The sequence below is a fragment of the Thalassophryne amazonica genome, chromosome 19 (genome assembly GCF_902500255.1).
Source record: "Thalassophryne amazonica chromosome 19, fThaAma1.1, whole genome shotgun sequence".
Classification (NCBI taxonomy): Eukaryota; Metazoa; Chordata; class Actinopteri; order Batrachoidiformes; family Batrachoididae; genus Thalassophryne; species Thalassophryne amazonica.
Genome location: NC_047121.1, coordinates 53526093 through 53549751, shown reverse-complemented (window position 1 = coordinate 53549751; position 23659 = coordinate 53526093). Strand labels below are relative to the sequence as shown.

General features: G+C 41.5%; 1 protein-coding gene across 1 annotated transcript in view; it reads left to right on the top strand.

Moving 5' to 3' along the window:
* Positions 1-23659, top strand: part of ralgapa2 (Ral GTPase activating protein catalytic subunit alpha 2) — a 175037-nt gene that overhangs the window by 62003 nt on the left and 89375 nt on the right. The window contains 15 exon segments of the mRNA XM_034195116.1: positions 40-155; positions 1170-1308; positions 2290-2498; positions 5461-5700; positions 7006-7188; positions 9354-9488; positions 9648-9796; positions 9934-10045; positions 11258-11495; positions 14852-15031; positions 17273-17419; positions 17840-17962; positions 18284-18372; positions 20789-20882; positions 21131-21304. Of these exon segments, the coding sequence (XP_034051007.1) occupies positions 40-155; positions 1170-1308; positions 2290-2498; positions 5461-5700; positions 7006-7188; positions 9354-9488; positions 9648-9796; positions 9934-10045; positions 11258-11495; positions 14852-15031; positions 17273-17419; positions 17840-17962; positions 18284-18372; positions 20789-20882; positions 21131-21304 (2328 nt within the window).

Below are 23659 nucleotides of genomic sequence, written 5' to 3'. Positions count from 1 at the left end.
AAGTTTCATGAATATCTTCACATCTTCAAATTTGAGCAGCTAAGGTCGTGCCTGAGGAGATTACCCCACTGGTACCAGCTGTGGCAGGGGAAAAGGTTGCAGATGACCAGACCTGTTACATCCTCGATACCCTGCTGAAGTTCATGGTGATCCAGGTAATAAAAATCATTACTCCAGCATAGTCACATGTGTTATTTTGAGTTTGGGGGGGGGGGCAGTAGATGAAATATTCCTGCTTTTGCAAACAAAAGCAGTGTTTGTGTTTATATCTGGATGTCATCTGAGGAACTTTCTTCCAGTGTCCTGAGCAGCACAAATGCACTCCAGCACTGCTGGTGGAGTTGAGTATCATTCGTGTTCTCTTGGGAAGACGCACTTGCAGAACTGCAGTGTCTACAGTGTTGCCCAGTTTGTCAGACTTAATGTGGCTTGACTCTTAAATGTGACTGTTTTGCTGGAGTGTGCATGCAGACTGGGTGGAGGACTTGAAACATGGACCCAAGTTGTCTGATTAGAATGTGGGCGTTCGTTCATGACAAGACCTTAAGAGATGCAAGTAATGGCATTTGTGTCACCAACGTTCAAAGGAGGAGGTGGTTTGCACAGCTCTTTAAGGAAAAGGGGAGATTGCCTGGATTGCATCAACTACAGGGGTGTTACTGCTCTCAGTACCAGGAAAGATACTTACTAGTGTCATTCTCAATAGGTTTCAGTGTCAGCTGCAACCAGAGCAGTCTGGTTTCATGCTGTAAGTACTTATTGAGCAGAAGCGTGAACATTGGTTTTGTTTGTAGTGTTTTAATTGTTTGATTAGGCTGCATTGCGGAGCATCCTGAGAATGTGTGGCATCACCAGAACGTTGCTGGACATCATAACGTGGTGGGTGTTTGTGTATAAGTCAGTCCAACATGTTTGATGGAGATCAGTTAAAAACTGACACTGATGAAAACGTAATCTCCCTAGTGGAAGAAATAAGAGCTGTAAAGTAGTTGAAGTTTGAGTTCAGTTCTGTTGATTTTTTTTTTTGAGAATTCTGCATAGTTTCTTTGCCGAATCTTCAAACCATTGTGTTGCAGACAGTTACATAGTAACCGTAGGTGACGCTGGAGCCGTTTCATCTCCTTGTAAGATGACCTCTTCTGCCTTTGTGCCATCTGTCTGTCTGCCAGGCATCCAGTTTAGAATGGAGGAACAAAGAGAACCAGGACAGTGGCTTCAGGTTTCTCTTCAGCCTTTTCAAGAAGTACTACCTTCCACATTTATTTCCCTCCTTCACCAAGCTCACAAATCTCTACAAGCCTTTATTAGGTAAGCACATATACCATCTATATGCATATATCATTGTATAGATGCACTTCTTGAGGCCTTACTTTGAATAGTCTAATTATTGCAGAATTATGTGCAGAATAGTTTAACAGCGGTGCTGTTCCATACAGTAGAGTCCATATATGATCCAGTCATTGAACAGGGTGTCCAATGGCCCCAGAGGCCCGTTTGTACATGTGCTTACTGCTGGATTCCATACGGTCAATCGGTTTAGAGTCTATGTCTCCCCTTGACAAGATGCCAGTCTGTCATAGGTTGCTTCTCTAGCCAAGCCTGGTGTCACAGATTGAATGGTCCCCTGCTTAACATCGGTCCACCCTGCCTTCACTGCGCATGCGTCATTTCGGACCACAGCAGCACGTTTGAGACTGAGTCTTTACATGTAAAGTGATCGAAGGGTTTAATGTGATTATTAACCCTTAGATGACAAAGTAAAACCTCTTAAATCGTTCTAAAATCAGTTTTAAGTAGAAACGACGCAATAATTGGTGAATCGTTGCTGACGTAGGCGCAGCTGCACCTGCGGTGCTCTGATCGGTCTGCCGTCTTTTATGATGAAATAATGCTGAATTTATGTGGAAATGATTGTTGTGCAAAAGCTTCAGATATCTGTCACTGAGATAGATGACTGGAGGCAGTTTGAGGCAGTAATGAGGTGAAGTGAACTGCTGAAGATGCACAGAAATGACGCTGCTGAGCTCCAAGATGATGCACATGTAGTGAAGGCAGGGCAGACCAATGTTTTGAGGGATTGTTTGGTCGGCGACACCAGTACCCATTTCCATCTTGGTGGATGGGCAGATGGCATAAATTACTGTTATTCACTGTTTGAGGAGATTCTCAGTCGTCCAGATCATGGTATTGAAGTAGGACAATTCAGATTAAGTCCTCTGGGATTAACATTTAATCTGACACTTGGTGTTTTTACCTTCTCTATTCTGTCCTCTTCATCTCCTCAATCAGAACTTCCCCACCACAGACCAAAACCCTTGTATGTGCCAGTGACGCGGAACAATGAGAGCACCTTCTGCACTCGGGACCTGTACCTGGCACCCCGTGTGGCCTTCATCACCTGGCTGGTCACCTTCTTCCTGGAGAAGAAATACACCAGCAGTGCTGCAGCGGCGCAGAGCGCCAAGAACGGCACAGAGGTCATTCCCAAACTCATCCAGGTGATTGATTTTTTTTGAAGCGCTTTGTGCATCTGCATCACAAGGAAAAGCTGTGTAGAACTACAGTCTATTTACTGTTTACGCTCTGATTGAGTCATGAGGGAAAATTCACAGTAAACCTCCCTAAAGGAATATTTATATGCATACTGCAGTACATTTGAACTTGAAGAAAAAGATTTTTGCAACTTTAGGGGGGAAAAAACAGACGGCACAATCATACGTACCTCACTAGTCATTTAGGCCATGATGTTAAAGTACCTGATCGCTTTTGTAGATAAATTCCAAGATATTCCACCTGTTGTAACCTGGTGCAGCTTTGGGTCAAATGATTGGTAGTCATCTTTAAACACTTGTCTCATCTTCTAATGCACCAGGAAAGGACACATCATCCTTATTTCAGGTACGTGATTGCAGTTTTGGACATTATCATTATTTTCTGCATAGCTTGTGCAGAAAGACATTCACCAGCTGGCATCCATCTTTCTTCGCGCTTACACCAATAGACGTATAGCATGAATTTTGATTAGTGGTGGGCACAGCTAACCAGAACGTTAGCTTCAATAACAGATAATCAGCTAACTGAAAAGTTTTCTTTTAGAATTCTAAGCCAATAAACCACCCAAAAATTTATCAGAAGCTACAGATAACTGATAACCGATAACTTCCAGCATTGTCTCCGGTACACTTGCAACTACTAACAAGCTGATTTTGAGTTTTAACACCACGCTTGCTTCTGGTAGCATCAATGATGACAACAGACCCAAACAATGAGTCAGAATTTCTGTCTTTGAGCGTCCTGCCCCCTGCTGGAAGCTCCTGTTTACTACATAACTTCCAGCAGGGAAGCAGTTGAGAGGAGCAGCAAAGCTCAAATCTCTACTCAATAACAGTGTCGCCGTGAGGCAGAGGTGTTGGAAAATAAAGCAGTGCAGGTTTATAGTTTGATTTATAAATAAAATTAATATCGATAGAATAACTCCATTAATGTCAATTCTGTCACTTGTACAAAGTTAACATATCAATCAACCAATCAATTTTTTTATATAGCACCAAATCACAACAAACAGTTGCCCCAAGGCGCTTTATATTGTAAGGCAAGGCCATACAATAATTATGTAAAACCCCAACGGTCAAAACGACCCCCTGTGAGCAAGCACTTGGCTACAGTGGGAAGGAAAAACTCCCTTTTAACAGGAAGAAACCTCCAGCAGAACCAGGCTCAGGGAGGGGCAGTCTTCTGCTGGGACTGGTTGGGGCTGATATAACCCATATCTTTTCATTTTAAATAATGCATTAATTCTGAAGTTTTGTAACAAACACAGACAGACGCCAAAGGGATTAAATGTGCCTCTGCTAACACTGATTGGTTGACTCAATCATTCTATGTAAAAGCCAACACGTTAATGTGAGGTGTGTGTTGGTGTTTACATATAAATGTGCTTTTGTAAAATATGCCATTTTTTTATTTGTTGCAATTAGATAACCGTCTGATATAACCGGTGTCAAAATAAATAGAACACTTCCATCTACTGGTGCCCAGATGCTCAGTACTTAGGGCGAATACTGCCATGAATATGAGTGGCCAGTAGATGGCAGTAGAGACCGTGAAAACTTACCAGAACAAAATTCCAGATAATCCTGTTACGTTTAAGATGCATGGAATTTAATAAACGCAAACTGAATTTCAGACATATATATTACTCTGGAACAAAGAGGACAGACAGTGTTTGACATAAACAGGACGTTAAAGAGCAAACAGGAATCGATTGCAATGATTCCAATTGAAAATAATGGAGAAGCAACCTGAGCTTCTTCTGGCATTTTTTCATAAAACAAACACAATAACAACATCTATGAACCCAGAGAATATATTCACAAGAGTTTTAGACACCAGTATACAAAGAGTTTAATGTTGTCCATGTGGAGCCTGATCAGAGTGTCTCAAATGCATTTCTTCTGTCGTGAATGTACTGAGATTACCCATAATGCACTGGGCACAGCATGTCCACACTAAAACCTTCAAAATGAGTGCATTACTTTAAAACTAAAACATGTATCTGATATTTTCACTTTATAAAACTTCAGACGTGACATTAATTTAAATAACTTGTCCGAAATTAGTTTGGTTAAAATTTTAACCATAAGTTAAAACTGTATGCCTCTGGATGACTTGGGTGATATTGCCAGTGTATCAGTATAGGTTCAAAAGAAATTAGGTTTTTTTCTTTTCTGTGACCAGTTATCTTTTGCCTGCAGAGGATAGAGCGGTTTCTTCTAGAACCAGCTCTCCTCTGTTTGTAGAGGATAGAACTGCGCATCTACTACAAAACATTTAACAGGTAGGTACTCAACTGATTTTAGATTTCATAAATGTTTGTAACTGTTAAGCTTTGTTTACCATGTCTGCAAAAATACGTTAGCAGTCTAAAAATTATCGGACCAAAACGTATCGGAAGATAATTAGTCTGATAATGGTTTTCAAAGTTATTTGAAAAGGTAATCCGATAATGAAAACATTATCTTTGATAATTAGCGGTTAGCGGATTAGCGGAACTGTGCCCACCACTGATTTTGATTGGCCATTAGGGCTGGTGGCAAATCATAAGGTGTCAACCTGCAGCACCAGATGTTTTTGAATCTCTTCGTCTCTCCCGGTGGACATTTCCGTTGATGGTTTTGTGTATATGGTTTGTCTCCTTCAACCTTTGATGTTGCCCATGTTCTTCTGGGTTTCTGCTAGTCACATACCAGGAACATCAGCAATGCCGGGTCATGCTGTGAATCCACAGTGACTTACAGTATTACGTGAACTTTGTTGCAAGGAGCTGGCAGGTTAATGTCCGGTCCAACTCATTTGGATATTTGTGTTGTCACATGCAGCTCTTCTGGTTTTATGTCGGGGGAAGATGGGGGTTACATTGCAGTTGTTAGACACTTTTATCTCTGTCTCTGTGATCTCCAGACTGTCACTGCAGGCAGTAGCAGCCAGGAGAAAGACAAGACATCAGATGGGGATGCAAATGCACCATCGGGGGAGCCTGACAAGACCCACTCCAACAGCAGCACTCTATCAGGTCGACGGCCAAGTGATTCTAGCTTATGTAGCATTGAGGAGGAACACCGTTATGTCTATGACATGGTGCACGCCATCCTGCTGTCCACCAGGGACAATGTCAATTTTGTCAATGAGGTCTTCCATCAGGTACTTTCATTTTTTTTCTCAATCACAAAGTGTTATGTGATCATCTCTGTTGGCTTTCATGTTGTTATTATCAGCATGTAGGCTAGATGCACAGAGCTATCCTGCAGCCTATAGTGTGCCTTGATTAAGAGAGAGTGGCGTCAATTCAGAACACGGCACCATTTTGGTTCCAACTGCGCTGAACTACTGAATGAACCTTTTATGTTTTCAACATTTTTTTAAATCATTTAACCACATACAGCAACACATCCAGATACAGGTGCTGTTGAAATAAATATAAAAATAGTTAAGCTATCAAATTTACATAAATTTACAATTTATGATGATTTATTTAATTAATTTAAAGCCTGATTTATTCAGCTGCACAGCTGTAACTCCGTGTCATGCCATGACGTGCATGACAGTTTTAAAGTTCTCCGGAGATCTCTGGTTTTTGCTTTATTCTGGACTAATTTGACCCTCAACAAACTTTTCTTTCTACAGTCATCACCTCCAAATCAAAGGTAAACTAAACAATTTCCTCTTTTACCGACTTCATGCTGTAAACGTGCAGACTTTTCTAATCCATTTATCAGCGTGTGCACTATAAAAACTGTTATAATATGATGGCAGACAAAAGTGTCAAATCACAGTCTTTTGCTGTGTCTGATTTAACAGGTGCACATCAGACTGCGGGTCCCAGTCTGAACACGGTGAGAACAAAATAAACGGTCTGGCTTTTAATCAGGGAAATGACTCCGGTCCCACATGTGAGGGGTTTAATGGAAATACATTGCAGTCGGACGGGACCTTTTATCTGATGTGAGGGGAAAATCCGTTGTAAAAAAAATGCGTTATATACAGTGTTTATTACATGGAAAACAATACAAAACTTTAAAATTTACCTCTCAAAGCTTCCAAGGTTTCCATCCCACACGGCTGACTTTATTTTCCCAAATGTTTCTTCTGTTTGGATCAGAGGGGAATCTGTACGTCCTGCTGTGTCTAGTTGTGCATCCAAATGCACAACAACCTGGCATTTTCAGCGAATAAAAAAAAAAAGAAGCTGGATTTACATGCAGACACATTAACAGCGAATGCTATTTTGAACCCAAGATGGCACCATGAGTCACGTGACGGATTTATTTATTTATTTATTTATTTTTCCCCCTCCCCACTGTCATGTCGCCACGGTCTCCATCAAGGCACACTAGCAGCTTATGTATTCTATCGCCCTCTGCTGGTCATGTGACAGCACAGTCCAGACTCATTCTGTAACTGCTCGAAAGCCTGGCTGTGTGACATTAGATGTCCTCTGTGCTTAAGGCCTTCCTGCTGCCTTCATGTGAGGCATCGGCAACACGGAAGGTGATCAAAGTGTACAGAAAGTGGATCCTGCAGGAGAAGCCCAGCTTCATGACAGAACCTGACACTTCGAACCAGGAAGACGAAGTGGATGACACGTCTCAACAGAGGCTCGGCACTGAGCCCAGCAGTGTTCATGCACAGGTCAGTATTGTAGTACTGTCTGTCCAGCCGCCCTGATCCATCACATCTTTAAAAAAATAATGCAACAAGCATCCCAACCTGGCAACTTTGTAATTAAATGCTCATCTTCTTTATAAACCTTTGCTGCCTGATAGTTTGTATTTACGTATGTGGCATGACTTCTGCACATGTGAGAAGAGACTAAAATTAGAAACTCTGAATGAAGAACAGTCAAAATGCCAAATCTCTGCCGTTGCCAGGTAGATTCTGTTTCATAAATGGTGTCAGTTGTAGCATGGAAAAGCACTGTCTGCACTTTAAATATAGCAAACAAAATATGCACTTTTTGGCATTAAATGTCCTCATTGTTACCTCAGATACACAACTACGTGTTGCAGTTGTTCTTCTGCCTCTTAAATTGTAACCAGCTGTGCCATCAAGATCTCAAACTAGTCTACTATCATCTCAAATTATTCCTATTTCAGATTTATAGATTTTGTGTTTTTGCTTCATCCTCAATTCTGGATGCGTCCAGTCTTTTTGTTCAGAAAAAAAAAAGATCAGAAGCAAGTCATATGATGTTTGCTTCATTGTCTTTTTATTGTCTGACTAGTGTGTTGCCCGTGGGGATCCACGGGCTCTAGATTGGTTATTGTTTATGAATGGACATTTTTCAGTTGACAGCTGATATTTTTCAAGGGTGGTAATAAATTGTGCAAAGTTTCTATAATGAGTTGGTGCTTGAGTCCAGAATGTTTTTAGAACCTTATACTCAACTCAACCTTTTTATTTCCTGTTAATTATTTTTTTTTTGTTAATTTACTGTCTTGATGTATTTATAAATTATATTCTTGTTATATACACACAATTATTATTATTATTTTCTCTTATTATTACTTATGTTTTGTCATTTGATTTTTAAATGAGCCACAATGGAAATAAGTGTTTTCACTTTCTTGTGTCATTCATGTGTTTTTAATGTATTTACAATTATATTATGTACTTAACATTGAAATTACTAAATGAAGTCACCTCAGTTTTAATATATAGATGATTCACTGCCCCCTGCTGGAATGGCATGTGAGTCCAGAATTTAATTGTCAACATTATTTGTTCACTGTGGTTAACTAATATCCCTAATTTCTCCATAAATATTAGTACTATCAACTTTCTGTTTTTGCAGCATTCATCCTTCAACTAAAATACATCAACATACCAAACGGCAAATGTCAGCTCTCCCCAGTTTCTCCGTGATTGAAACCACACACGCACACAGAGGCCACTTGGCTTTTAATATATAGATTTTCACCCTTCTAATTTTTTGGAGGTGTAAACACACCAAAGGTCACATTTGGTATAAGTTGATTTTCTGTGACAAATGTGACAAACACACACAGTTGCTTGACATTTATTAACAGAGTTCTCTGGGATGTAACAGCTGTCTCCTATCATTGATTTCTGTCCCAGTTTTGAAATTGAGGAAATCTGGACATTTATTAATTTATTTTTATTTTTTATCAGACATAATTTGTATGTAATGACAGTTCTTATTATTACTATTTTATTATATGATCACATAAGATTGTAAACAATTATTGGCAGTTACCTATGATTCCCATTACACTGTTTTTTTTTTTTTTTTTTTTTTTTACACATACAGCAACACCTGCACAAAATGCCACTTCCTCTTACTGCATTTTCCTGACCTTTTTCTGTTTTACCTACCAGTCTGCACCAATTCAAATATGATTATTCGCTTTTTCAGATCACAATTTATCCCGACATCATAAATTTATTTTCAACATGTTTAAAACTCTTGATGGCTCACAGTATTCTACAGTACTTTTACTACTTACAAATTAATAAATCAATAAGTTGATTTTTTTATTGACTTGAAAATGGCAGAAATCTAGTAATGATAAAAGGCTGTTACCCACAAATAAAAATACATACTTACGTGACTTATTTTGTCTGATAAACAGTTTATAACAGTTTATCTTCACTGTATGAAGATGGAACAAAATGAGCAAATCTTCATTCAGGATGGTGGAACCTGTGAATGTTTGGCACGACGAACCTGTTATGAAAACAGTCGAGTAGTTGCTGCCTGTCTATAGCTGTAGTCCACCAATATAACTTAACACGTCTGCACTAGCTATTGACTGTCCTACCTGTTGGTCACTCAGGTATCAGAAAGTCACGGCCACAAGCGGTCCTCCAGCTGGGGGAGGACCTACTCCTTCAGTAGTGCCATCAACCGGGGCTTTCTGACCGAGGAGCAGAACAGAGACATCAAAGCCGGAATCCAACCCACTCTGCAGGTCTGAGCCTGTGTTTTACCCAAAGGTCACATGGTTTGATGACCACAATCTGCAGTCCAAACCACATTCACTTTGTTTGTCCTATTTCCATCAAATTACCACATTCTTTTGATAAGCTGCAGAACATTTGTTTTTATCTTTGGCTTTGCAAATCTGTAGGTGTTTCTGACCAATTCAGCCAACGTCTTCTTGTTGGAACCCTGCCAGGATGTGCCTAAACTCCTCGGAAACCAGGTCGAGTTGTGCAAAGGCGTTCTCAGCATCTACCGGCACATGATCATGGAGCATACAATGAACACACAGACATGGTCAGTCAGCAAATCTAACTTTTGAAATTGATGTTTTGTCACTTTGCTCCTTTTGTTAGTTTTCCACCTTCAAAAATTTGATTGTTTCTTCTTTATATGGTCTCTTTTGCTGGATCATTTATTTCTGTCGTCTGCAGGGAGCAGCTGCTGCAGGTCCTCCTGAGGATCACAGAGGCAGTGATGAAGAGGCCACAGGAAAACCAAAGAAAAGACTCGTTTGCTGAAAGTTTAGCATCGATACTCTTCAGGGTATGTCTGTGTGTATGTATGTGCATACTTGGTTTTACATTTGCTTTTATGAATCATCTTGTATCACAATTTTTTTTTAAATTCTAAAACTGCAGCAGGCACCCCTGAGGGGGTGATGTGAGCTCATTCTTCATCAGACCTGCTGTTTGCACTGTAAAAACTCATGTATATCTTCTTAAGACTTTTGTTTTTATTAAAATTAAAAACACAGGATTCCATTTGTGCTTTTGCAGAGTTAATTTGTTCATATTAATTTTGCAAAAAGAACATTTTACCCAAAATATTCTTTAATTTCTCCAACAAACCACATTAAATGACTCCAGATTTATTTTTAAACCCTTGTAGTTACAGTCAGGCCCATAAGTATTTGGAGGGTCCCCACCACCACCACCTTATCCCCCAATATGAAGTAAAGGGTGGTATAAGCGATCAGCATGACCGTCCATCCGTTTTTGATTGTTAGCGTGCTATCTCAAGAGCCACTTGAACAATTTCATTCATATTTGGAATAAGGGTGTACTTGGGTGATCATCTGACACTGTGTATTACTGATTTGTGGGGACCGGGGGGGGGGGCTCATCTCCTGATGACTTTTGTTTTGTTTGTTTTTTTGTTGTTGTTGTTGTTTCTTTTGTCTCTGCACCACCACATTCAATATGAAATGAAGTGGTTCATTTGTAGTTTAGGCTGTAAGCTTTATTTTAATGGGTTTAACAAAATTTTGCATTAACAATTTAGTAATTACAGCCATTGTTACACACGGTCTCTAAATGGTAAGTGGCTATATTTTTCTGTCTGATGCTCAAAGTGTTTTACAGTGATGCTTCACTGGGCAGGAAAGACATCCAGATGTAAAACTGTATCCTGTAGTGTTTATATCAGATATGTACCACCGATGTTGAATAAAAGAGGGAAAATATGAAGCAAAATCAGGTCAAGAGTTTGTCATTGAAGAACTTAGTTTGTTCTATTTTACAGCTTTGATGCCTCGGGCAGGTTTTTTTTTTTTAATGTAGACCATTAAATAATTTTAAAAAATCATTGTATTCAAATTTTTGAATGTTCCTGTGTCTTTTGGCTGGATTGTTGTAGAGAAATGCCAGAATTTATTCCTCTACTTGAGTTGCATCAATGTGAGATTCCCGATGTGGCACCTTGGAGTCAGAGCTAGAACCTTGTGAGCCATCTCTCTGTGTCTCATCCTGCATGCAGACCATCATCGTGGCATGGGTGCGAGCCAACCTGTGCGTGTTTATCTCCCGGGAGCTTTGGGATGAGCTGCTGGTGGTACTGTCCTCTCTTACCTGCTGGGAAGAGCTGGTGACAGAGTGGGCCAGCATCATGGACTCGCTGACAGCTGTGCTGGCACGCACAGTCTACGGTCTGGACATGTCCAGCCTGCCTCTGGACAAACTCAGCGAGCAGAAGGAGAAGAAGCAAAGAGGACGTGGTACGGGGAAGATGGGGATGTAGGACGGAGTGATTGGAAAATTACTTTCAGAAACATTGTAGTAGTCAGCTTTTGTTATATTTCCACGTGTATGCTGAAAATGCTTTAGTACTTAAATTGGTAATCCTTCATATTAAGGTCCTTATAATAAGGCCCCTATAAGATATTTATTAACATTATGCTCTCAGAAGACATGTTAATAATAGCTTTAAATTTTTTTATATATATATAAAAGGTTTGTTAATAGTTCATGAACTGCTTAAGAACATTAATCCTTGTGAGTTTCTTATGATTGTGTATATTGGCAACAGACACATGAATTGAGTTTATCACTGGCCTTTACCAGTCATCCAGATTAGAGATGTCCTAAAGTTTACTCAGAGGCAGCTGGGCTTCTTGTTGGTCTTCAAGCAGTTTCATAACAAATCAGCTTTCTTCCACCGAAAAACTGAAATAATCACTTGAATGAGTTAACGTTTAGAAATTTACTGAGATTACTAACACGTCTGTAAAAAGAGATGTCTGCCTTTTTTTTTTGTTTTGTTTTGACCTGGGGCCAATTTTTTTTGGTTTTAGGTTCAACTTTTCACTTGGGACAAAAAAATAAGTTTTAGTCGGTCCAATGTTCAGTTTAAACATTTAAACTTTGACAACCTGAACAGCTACACATTGTAAGCATTAAAAACATCATAATAGAACACTTCTTGTCAGTACTAAAGAGGCTAAAATGTTATTAGACTTGTCAGGAAGCATGGAGCAGATCAATACAGAGGTGGATGTGTGAATAAGGTGGCAGTAATTAAACCATTACTTAAAAAGCCATCACTTGACCCAGCTATCTTAGCTAATTATAGGCCAATCTCCAACCTTCCTTTTCTCTCAAAATTCTTGAAAGGGTAGTTGTAAAACAGCTAACTGATCATCTGCAGAGGAATGGTCTATTTGAAGAGTTTCAGTCAGGTTTAGAATTCATCATAGTACAGAAACAGCATTAGTGAAGGTTACAAATGATCTTCTTATGGCCTCGGACAGTGGACTCATCTCTGTGCTTGTTCTGTTAGACCTCAGTGCTGCTTTTGATACTGTTGACCATAAAATTTTATTACAGAGATTAGAGCATGCCATAGGTATTAAAGGCACTGCGCTGCGGTGGTTTGAATCATATTTATCTAATAGATTACAATTTGTTCATGTAAATGGGGAATCTTCTTCACAGACTAAGGTTAATTATGGAGTTCCACAAGGTTCTGTGCTAGGACCAATTTTATTCACTTTATACATGCTTCCCTTAGGCAGTATTATTAGATTAAATTTTCATTGTTACGCAGATGATACCCAGCTTTATCTATCCATGAAGCCAGAGGACACACACCAATTAGCTAAACTGCAGGATTGTCTTACAGACATAAAGACATGGATGACCTCTAATTTCCTGCTTTTAAACTCAGATAAAACTGAAGTTATTGTACTTGGTCCCACAAATCTTAGAAACATAGTGTCTAACCAGATCCTTACTCTGGATGGCATTACCCTGACCTCTAGTAATACTGTGAGAAATCTTGGGAGTCATTTTTGATCAGGATATGTCATTCAAAGTGCATATTAAACAAATATGTAGGACTGCTTTTTTGCATTTACGCAATATCTCTAAAATTAGAAAGGTCTTGTCTCAGAGTGATGCTGAAAAACTAATTCATGCATTTATTTCCTCTAGGCTGGGCTATTGTAATTCATTATTATCAGGTTGTCCTAAAAGTTCCCTGAAAAGCCTTCAGTTAATTCAAAATGCTGCAGCTAGAGTACTAACGGGGACTAGAAGGAGAGAGCATATCTCACCCATATTGGCCTCTATTCATTGGCTTCCTGTTAATTCTAGAATAGAATTTAAAATTCTTCTTCTTACTTATAAGATTTTGAATAATCAGGTCCCATCTTATCTTAGGGACCTCATAGTACCATATCACCCCAATAGAGCGCTTCGCTCTCAGACTGCAGGCTTACTTGTAGTTCCTAGGGTTTGTAAGAGTAGAATGGGAGGCAGAGCCTTCAGCTTTCAGGCTCCTCTCCTGTGGAACCAGCTCCCAATTCAGATCAGGGAGACAGACACCCTCTCTACTTTTAAGATTAGACTTAAAACTTTCCTTTTTGCTAAAGCTTATAGTTAGGGCTGGATCAGGTGACCCTGAACCATCCCTTAGTTATGCTGCTATAGACTTAGACTGCTGGGGGGTTCCCATGACGCACTGAGTGTTTCTCTTTTTGCTCTGTATGCACCACTCTGCATTTAATCATTAGTGATTGATCTCTGCTCCCCTCCACAGCATGTCTTTTTCCTGGTTCTCTCCCTCAGCCCCAACCAGTCCCAGCAGAAGACTGCCCCTCCCTGAGCCTGGTTCTGCTGGAGGTTTCTTCCTGTTAAAAGGGAGTTTTTCCTTCCCACTGTCGCCAAGTGCTTGCTCACAGGGGGTCGTTTTGACCGTTGGGGTTTTTATGTAATTATTGTATGGCCTTGCCTTACAATATAAAGCGCCTTGGGGCAACTGTTTGTTGTGATTTGGCGCTATATAAATAAAATTGATTGATTGAATATCTACTTCAATGACGACTGATTAGAAAGGCAGCCGCTTACCTTAGCGTTCCTGTCCCGTGGTTTCACGTGTCGGTTCTTGTCATTCTTGTTGATTACCAATGAAGTCTTGAACTGTATTTATAATTACATAATTTTGAACAAGCAGAAGAGCTATTTGAATGTGATCCCTGTCTGTACTTGTTTTAACAGGATATTACTGATGAAGAGCTGCATGAGCAAGTTGTTGTCTTCGGCAACAAGATTTCAGTCTGAGATTATCATATTCACAGAGTGAAAAGAAAAGAGAAGGGTTTCTTTTATTTATTTATTTATTTTTTGCATATACATAAAATTTGGATTTTGTTCCACGGCTGCAACTAATGATTATTTTAATAATCAGTTACTCAATTGTTTTCTCGACTAGTTAATTGGTTGTTAGGTCCAATAAAAATAACAAAATTAATAAATTGTGAAAAATGTTGATCATTGTTATCCAGAATCCAAGATGATGCCTTCATATCTCTTGCTTGGTCCACAGATGAAAGATCATCAGTTTACCGCCAGATATAAGTAAAGCAGCTCGTAAAATAAACCAAAAATATTCACATTTCAGAAACTGAAATCAAAGAATTTCAGTTTTTTAACATGTCAAAGCAATGAATCTGTTATCAACACATTTGTTGATTATTTTAATAGTAGATGAATTGTTGCAGCTCTAGTTTGTACCGGATTCAAGCTTAAAAAATTACCATGGCAACAAACAGCTCACTTCAGGTCTGTTTTACAGGAGTGATCCAAGATTCCCAAAAAGCAGCAGCGGTGGCACGTTCCTTCTCGCTGAGTTGGAGGAACCAAGGAGAACAGGGTGGACCAGGAGTTCAGGAGCCCATGAGAATTCGCTCTGCAACCACGTCGGGCGCTCCTTGCGTGGAGAAAGCTCGCAACAGTGTCCGGCAGAAGGCGTCTGGTGAGCGCCTCTGACACGCACGCACAAAAGAAGTTGGTTGTTGTTTTAGGTGTGTAAAACTGTACGACAATAATAGAATCAAGGGGTGTTAGAAAAGAATAGAAGTGATGTTAGAATGACCACTTGGAGTAATAATATTCAGCACCTTTGTTTGGGACACAATCCCGATTCCGCTAAACGTCAGGCATATTGACTACACAGAAAAGCCTGCAGTCAGGCTGGTGTGTACATGGACACGGGCGCTGTTGAAAAGCTGAACCTTGAAGACAAAGAGGCCAGCAGATGGCTGCCGTTGTTCCCCTCATGTCACTGGTAATGTCAACACGTTTCCATGTCAGGTGGATGGCTGGAAAACGCTCAGACACGGCGATCTCCTGACAGCACGTCAAAGGCCGGCTTTGGCCGCTCAATTCAGATGCAGCAAACAGTTTATCTGATGGTGGTGTGGCAGGCTAATTATAAGTTCAGCGGGAAAGAGTGTGAGTAATAACTACCTCTGGTGCTTTACTTGCTTGTTTTAATTTTGTTTGGACAGAATCTTAATGTGTGGCACAAAATTACCAGCCAGCGTTCCAAGAAAAGAGACGCTTGTCATTTTCACAGACTTAATAAAGTCTGAGAATGTCTGTGGATCCAGGTGTGCAGGTGTGGGTGTCGACTCATTGACCATCTAACATTTGCCAATTCTCTTTGGCCGTTTATTTGAATCTGGAAACATGCAGAGACGTAGATGTGGATATTAAATGCAGCCACTTCAAATTCCCTTCCCTTTCTTTGGCCTAATTGGATTTCTCCCACATTGATCTTCAAAGGCCCGGCAGTACCTCCTCTCTGTTCCTCAAGAGAAGGCTCCACACATCAAATGCATGGCAGTTTTTGATGAGTTTCTTTAAGAGTGTAATTAATGCTCATTACTATGCATAAATGTGGAAACGGTGGCAGCAGAGATGATGTATCTCTCAGTGGAAAAGGCACTGAAAGCAGAGAATAGAAGTCTCGTCTTTCATTGCTCTCTTTGATTTGATGTCTGAAGTGCTGTCCAGATACGCAATAGTAACGTCTCCGTGTACACAACTACACAAACTTGATGATGTCATGTTGATTAATTTTCGGCAACTATAGAGACCCAGTTGAAACAGGTCCTAAGAAATGGTACCAGTTTGTGACAAATATAAAGTTATATTCTGGGCATTTATTAATTTAGTGGCACTTCTGGCTTATAAATAAAAAACAGCACCTCTGTTGAAAATAAATTCGCCCCACCCTCTTCTGGAGTGCTCCTGGAAATCATCATCGTGGCAGTGTCGAGGAAGATTGTCTCTTGATAGATTCCCGTATGGGATGGAAGAATCTACATCCAGGGTCAGTCTAGAGACACCTGTGTGTGGGTTTGTTTAATGTGGGAATGTTGCTGCACCCCGACAAACACACACTCCTTGACAAATCCTTAGCCTGGCCCGATGGCTGGGAAATCCCAAACAGTTGGGGTCTAAGAACCTGCTGCAGCCTTCATCCACCTTCAGAGCTGTTTGGTTACAAGCCATCATGCTCTCCACCTGATCTGCTGTTGAGGACTTCTTGTCTCACCACAGTCTTATTAGCCATCTCGCATTCCAGGTTCCTATTGGACCTTCATGGTTACCATAGCTATCAAAGGCCACACAAGGTCTCCACCGTATTTGAGCCCAGCTGGCAGTGCCCTACTTGATCCATAGGCCAGATGTCACAACACAGAAGAGGGTTACTTTGCAACTCTCCCTGCTCCTGTGTAGGCCTTGGTGACCATTAGTGCCAGTGCTTACCCCACACTGCATAGCATGAAATGGGTGAGAGTCAGTGGCAACTCTTGGTTGGGGAGCCAGTCCAACGCAGGTTACTTGCTCAGTCAAGATCAATGCCAAGACCATTTACAGCTGATGTGAGGAAGCAGACAGGTAGTGTGACCAGGAATTGAACGTAGTTGTACATGTTGATCACCTGCCTCCTCCGTCCCACTGAACTCCCTGCTCCACCTACTGATACAGAGCTGACTGATCAGCTGTGATTACAGCAGGAACACATTGTAAACATGCAGGGTGGGTCAGCTAGCCCTGGTATAGTGCATGCAAACTAATTTCCTGATGACATTTATTTATTTCTGAATCAAAGCACCTTTGCAGCATTCTGTACTTTTCCACCATTAAATGCTGTCTTGTTCCTTTTATCTCTTTTCTCTTTCCACTTTCTTTTCTCTGATGGAAGCTAAGCGGAGCCAGTCCATCAGCAACTGTGCTCACCTTTACGAGGCTTTGCCCACTACTAAAAGTGTTCCTATGCTGCTCCACACTGTCAGCTATTTCTTGCCTGGTATCTCTTCTGGTAACTCTGCTTGCTCTCACAGACTCTCAGGTAAAGTTTTCAGAGCTGCACGTGTGTGTGTGTGTGTGTGTGTGTGTGTGTGTGTGTGTGTGTGTGTGTGTGTGTGTGTGTGTGTGTGTGTGTGTGTGTGTGTGTGTGTGTGTGTGTGAGAGAGAGATCTCCGCCCTTCCTCTCGCTTCCATCTCTCTCACGCTGCCAGTTTTTTAATAAGTATCCTTAATTGTATGTATATTTATAGAAACACTGTCTACATCACACCTGCAAACTCTATATGCATGTTCTCATTTACCCTAAAATGCCACACATCTTCACCTGTGCCATTCTTCAAAATTCCATAAAACTAATGGACATAATTCCTCATGTTTCCATGTAAAGATATGTTTTTTATGGCATTTGATTGGTCATGTGGTCCACACCTAACCATGGGAGCGTGTTGTTCTTGTCCGGCAGACGTGGAGGAGTGTCAGCTGTCAGAATGTGGTAGTGAGGAGGAGCTGAGAGGGGAGGATAGCCCACTTCCACGGAGCAGTAGCACCTCTGACATCACTCAACAAATGTCTGACACTTTACCAGGTAACTGGAAAAGCCGAGTTCCCATTTATTCCCATTTCACCTGACCTCAGCTTGCGCTCCTGTTTTATTTTGGGATTGGGATAAAGATGTAAATTAAGTTAAATGTGGCTCTGCAGCCATTTTCTGTAATTTGAGTTTATTTGCAAAGTGATGCGCCTCATAACCTGGTAACCAGGTGTATGTCTGACGTTGTCTTGGAAGAATGCTGTGGATTTATGACATTAATCGTAGCTATGGATTTGAATCATGCTGCCAGACATGCAGCACCATGTAATGTTTGTGTGTTTCTTTGGCTCTTTGACATGTTCTGTTGTGTTCTAGCCCAGAACAGAGAATGTTCCCCTGCCTCCTACGGTTCTTCTGACACTCGGGCATCCCAGGGCAAAACGGAAAGCAGTGAAATGCCAATGGTGAGATGAAAGATTTTGTCCTGCAGTATTACTGGTGGCTCAGTGGTTTGCATTCTTGATTTAAGGATTTTATTCCGTTTAAACAACCACTCTTAGGGTGGAAGAGAAATCGATAACATAAACCATAAATCAGTGGGATGGAAAACAGATGACACCTCACAGCAAGAATGTCCAGGGTTGGATTCTGCCCATACCTGGTTCCTTTCTGTGTGGAGGCTGCATGTTCTCTGCAGGTTTCCTCTGTGCACTCAATAATAACATGCACATTAGTGTCATTTTCATTTCTCCTGTCTCTGCCCTTGAATTGCAGCTGATGAATGCATCCTTCTTTCCCCTGAAAACAAAGGACACAACAGGTGTAGCCTTTGCGGGCCATACAGTGTCATTGCACAACCCCCCCATCCCTGCCCCAGTTACAAACAAGGACGGGAAGAACTAAACACGCAATAGCAGAATGCTCCATGGGCTAGATGGTCTCATTTTAAAATGGTTGGGTCCTTCCTCCATGGTGTCAGATGGGCCAGATCTTTGTAGGAAGCAGCCTTCGAAGGATGCATTTCCTGAATTTGAGACCCACCCAGTGGCTCCTTGGTCGGGGATGGATTGTGTCCAACCATAATCGGGGTTGGTTAAATGCAGAGAACATATTTCTTTGTAATGTTCAAGCTCAGTAAAGCTGTTTCTTCTTCTGTTATGTCAAAGTAGTAACATTCTTTTTAGTTATGTATTTACTTATACTCAACAAAAATATAAACGCAACACTTTTGGTTTTGCTCCCATTTTGTATGAGATGAACTCAAAGATCTAAAACTTTTTCCACATACACAATATCACCATTTCCCTCAAATATTGTACACAAACCAGTCTAAATCTGTGATAGTGAGCAATTCTCCTTTGCTGAGATAATCCATCCCACCTCACAGGTGTGCCATACCAAGATGCTGATTAGACACCATGATTAGTGCACAGGTGTGCCTTAGACTGTCCACAATAAAAGGCCACTCTGAAAGGTGCAGTTTTATCACACAGCACAATGCCACAGATGTCGCAAGATTTGAGGGAGCGTGCAATTGGCATGCTGACAGCAGGAATGTCAACCAGAGCTGTTGCTCGTGTATTGAATGTTCATTTCTCTACCATAAGCCGTCTCCAAAGGTGTTTCAGAGAATTTGGCAGTACATCCAACCAGCCTCACAACCACAGACCACGTGTAACCACACCAGCCCAGGACCTCCACATCCAGCATGTTCACCTCCAAAATCGTCTTAGACCAACCACTCGGACAGCTGCTGAAACAATCGGTTTGCATAACCAAAGAATTTCTGCACAAACTGTCAGAAACCGTCTCAGGGAAGCTCATCTGCATGCTCGTCGTCCTCATCGGGGTCTCGACCTGACTCCAGTTCGTCGTCGTAGCCGACTTGAGTGGGCAAATGCTCACATTCGCTGGCGTTTGGCACGTTGGAGAGGTGTTCTCTTCACGGATGAATCCCGGTTCACACTGTCCAGGGCAGATGGCAGACAGCGTGTGTGGCGTCGTGTGGGTGAGCGGTTTTCTGATGTTAATGTTGTGGATCGAGTGGCCCATGGTGGCGGTGGGGTTATGGTATGGGCAGGCGTCTGTTATGGATGAAGATCACAGGTGCATTTTATTGATGGCATTTTGAATGCACAGAGATACTGTGACGAGATCCTGAGGCCCATTGTTGTGCCATACATCCAAGAACATCACCTCATGTTGCAGCAGGATAATGCACGGCCCCATGTTGCAAGGATCTGTACACAATTCTTGGAAGCTGAAAATGTCCCAGTTCTTGCATGGCCGGCATACTCACTGGACATGTCACCCATTGAGCATGTTTGGGATGTTCTGGACCGGCGTATACGACAGCGTGTACCAGTTCCTGCCAATATCCAGCAACTTCGCACAGCCATTGAAGAGGAGTGGACCAACATTCCACAGGCCACAATTGACAACCTGATCAACTCTATGCGAAGGAGATGTGTTGCACTGCATGAGGCAAATGGTGGTCACACCAGATACTGACTGGTATCCCCCCCAATAAAACAAAACTGCACCTTTCAGAGTGGCCTTTTATTGTGGACAGTCTAAGGCACACCTGTGCACTAATCATGGTGTCTAATCAGCATCTTGATATGGCACACCTGTGAGGTGGGATGGATTATCTCAGCAAAGGAGAAGTGCTCACTATCACAGATTTAGACTGGTTTGTGAACAATATTTGAGGGAAATGGTGATATTGTGTATGTGGAAAAAGTTTTAGATCTTTGAGTTCATCTCATACAAAATGGGAGCAAAACCAAAAGTGTTGCGTTTATATTTTTGTTGAGTGTATTAAGCCTGTTTGACTATAAATGACTCCTGCCAAATATTTGTTGTTTGTTCTTTTTCTAGATCCTTATCCGGAGGAGCAGCAGTCCCCCTGACATGGACTGTATTGCAGAAGGACACACAAGCTACACCACAAGGCCTAAGCCCAGAGAAAAAAGTTAGAGCTCAAAATCATCGTCATTTTACCGTTCCTGTAACTGTTTTGATCTCTGTGTGCCATGCTTGCAAAAACTTTGTTTTTAATTGCACAAACAAAACAAAAAAATAAACCAACTCAAGTCAAATATCGAACCATCACACCTGTTCGTTGCATGGAGGAACAGGTTTTGTAACCCTGCAAAGACCTTGTACTTTGTACAGAAAACATCTTTGCTCTTTACCAACCTCGCTGACAATCTTCCCCAGGTGAGAGCGTCAGCAGCGAGACGTCCATCGGCTACCTGAATGAAGCTGGGGTTACCTGGCAGGCCTTTGATGAGGATGCCGACAGCCAGTCAACCCAGTCGACTCACATGGACGTTACAGCTGATCCCCAGAACCAGGGCAGTCTGCTGCTCAGCCACAATGAGGCTCTAGCAGGTATAAGAGTTGTGCAGTAAATATTTTATTGCCTGTGTCCAGGACGTCTATGCAAAGTGGGGGCTTTTTGAGTGAAGACACAAGAAAAAAACTACTTCTTACGTTAAGTGGGTGGGTCGGGTCTAGACCCTTCTCATGTTTTGTACCTTGAGGTGACTTATTTATGTGTTTGCATGAAAGGGACTTTTGTTTATACCATATGAAATCCAGTTTATTTCTCTTGCCGCAAAAAAGCAAGTGACACTTCAAACCTGCACACAATTCAATTTCCGTTTATTTTATTGTATCACACCAAATCACAACAATGCTGCCTCAAGGTGTTTCACATGAGTAAGGTCTAACCTTACCAGCCCCCCCCCCCCCCCCCACCATACACACCATTTGAATGTATTCCCAGGATAGGCAACTACGTGGTATGAAAACCTGACAGCCTGCAGGTTGTCGTTCCATCCGATCATCTTAGTGTTTTTGCTGTTGCACACCACTTTGGCTTGAGGGCCCAGAGAGTCTTCTTACGTGTGAGGAGGCCATTCAGTATCACACCGGTGCTGCAGCCAGCTCACTGTGGTAGGAGTGGGGTTTGTTAGGTCCACAGTTGGATTTCAGGTGTACGGAGGACGGGGCAGTTGTGGGTATCGGGCTGTGTGGCCTGTCACATGGATCTGTGCATGCAGATGGTGGCAGCCCCCAGCTGTGCTTGCGTGTTGAACCTGCCACTCACTGTACGTATTCTTTGTGGGGTAGATGTGAACCGGGGGAGTTGATGGTCTAGAGGTTTTAGTGGTGGGCTTGTGATCTCTGTTCAAAATCACTTGTGTGAGGCCCTTAATCCCCAGGTTGCTTCCAGTGTGCGGTTGAGCACCTTGCATGGCAGCACTCTGCGTATGAATGGGTGAAGTTGCTCCTTTCTCTGCTCCCAACCAAGGCAGCATTTCTACATCTTGAGTTGGTCCCCAGGCGTGGCTGCCCCCTGCTCCTTGTGGTTGGATTGTCTTGAACTGTAATTAGGATTGTTAAATGTACATAGAATGACGGTAAAAGCCCTTCTTCTGAATGTGAGGCATCATTGTAAAGCGCTTTGTGCATTTGCAGTGAGTGACCTGCTGGGCAGCTTCATTGTTGGCGTGACTGTAAGTTGAGTGGGTCTGGAGGTCTATTGTCAGCCAGGTCTTCATTCACTTTAGATATTACACTTGTAGATGCACAAAGTTGCTGTGTGGTGGGTGAAAGGGCGGGGAAGACCAGGTGTTGGAGACCCAGTTGTTGTGACCAGTGTTGCCACAGTTACTTTGAAAAAGTAATCCAATTACTGATTACTGATTACTCCTTGAAAAAGTAACTTAGTTACTTTACTGGTTACTCAGTTGGAAAAGTAACTAAGTTAGATTACTAGTTACTTTTTTAGTTACTTTCCCCAGGTGCCGACAACAACCCTCTGCCATCTCAACATGACAATGATACTTGTTTTGCCAAAACTCACTTTATAGTCACCCTTTCTTGACTTCAATGAAAATAAATACTTTTATAAAAAGTAAAATAAAGACCTCTTTCTTGACCTCATATTTAACTGTTGACAGCACTGTAACAGTAAAACTTGCAATTTCTAACCTACATTGTTTATAAATGTAACTATTAAATTCTTTCTAACATTTTCTAACATTTAAATTCTCTCTAAACATTTTACTGGTCGAAATTATTATTATTATTATTATAAGTAGTATTAGTAGTTGTAGTAAAAAAAACTGCTTCAAAACTGGACCTTTAATCTAGGGGTGTTGTGGGGGGGGCACATCCCTGCCCCACGCCTCCATTCCATCTGGATTCGCCCCTGCTTTGGTGTTTGAGCACAAAGAATGGATAACATTTATTTATGCAGGAAACATGACCAGATTTACAGGTAAGAAACTTTTATTGCGTTTTCACATCATGTGGTCCTCAGAAAGAGAGTTTAGGTGCATTTGAGTGGAAAATAGTGTTAGTTGTTGACGCGTCGTGGAGGATCAGCTGCTTTTAGCAGCAGATACGGAGCGGCTCGGAGAAAAAAAAAGCATAAAAATGTCTTTGTAAAGCTCAGTGCAGGTGTGGTGTTGTCACCGCGCTTAAGAGGTGAGGACGAGTCATAGCTGCTGCAAAAAACCACGGATGAAAAGCTCGCAGCCCGCTTAAAGTGGGCAGTTCAGTCAAACCCCGACCTCCTGCCCACGGACCAATTTTAATGCTGCTATCGACCCACAATGCAAAAATAATAGTAACGCACAGTGACTTGGAGAAGTAACTTTAATCTGATTACTGATTTGGAAAGATTAACACGTTAGATTACTCGTTACTAAAAAAAAGTGGTCAGATTAGAGTAAC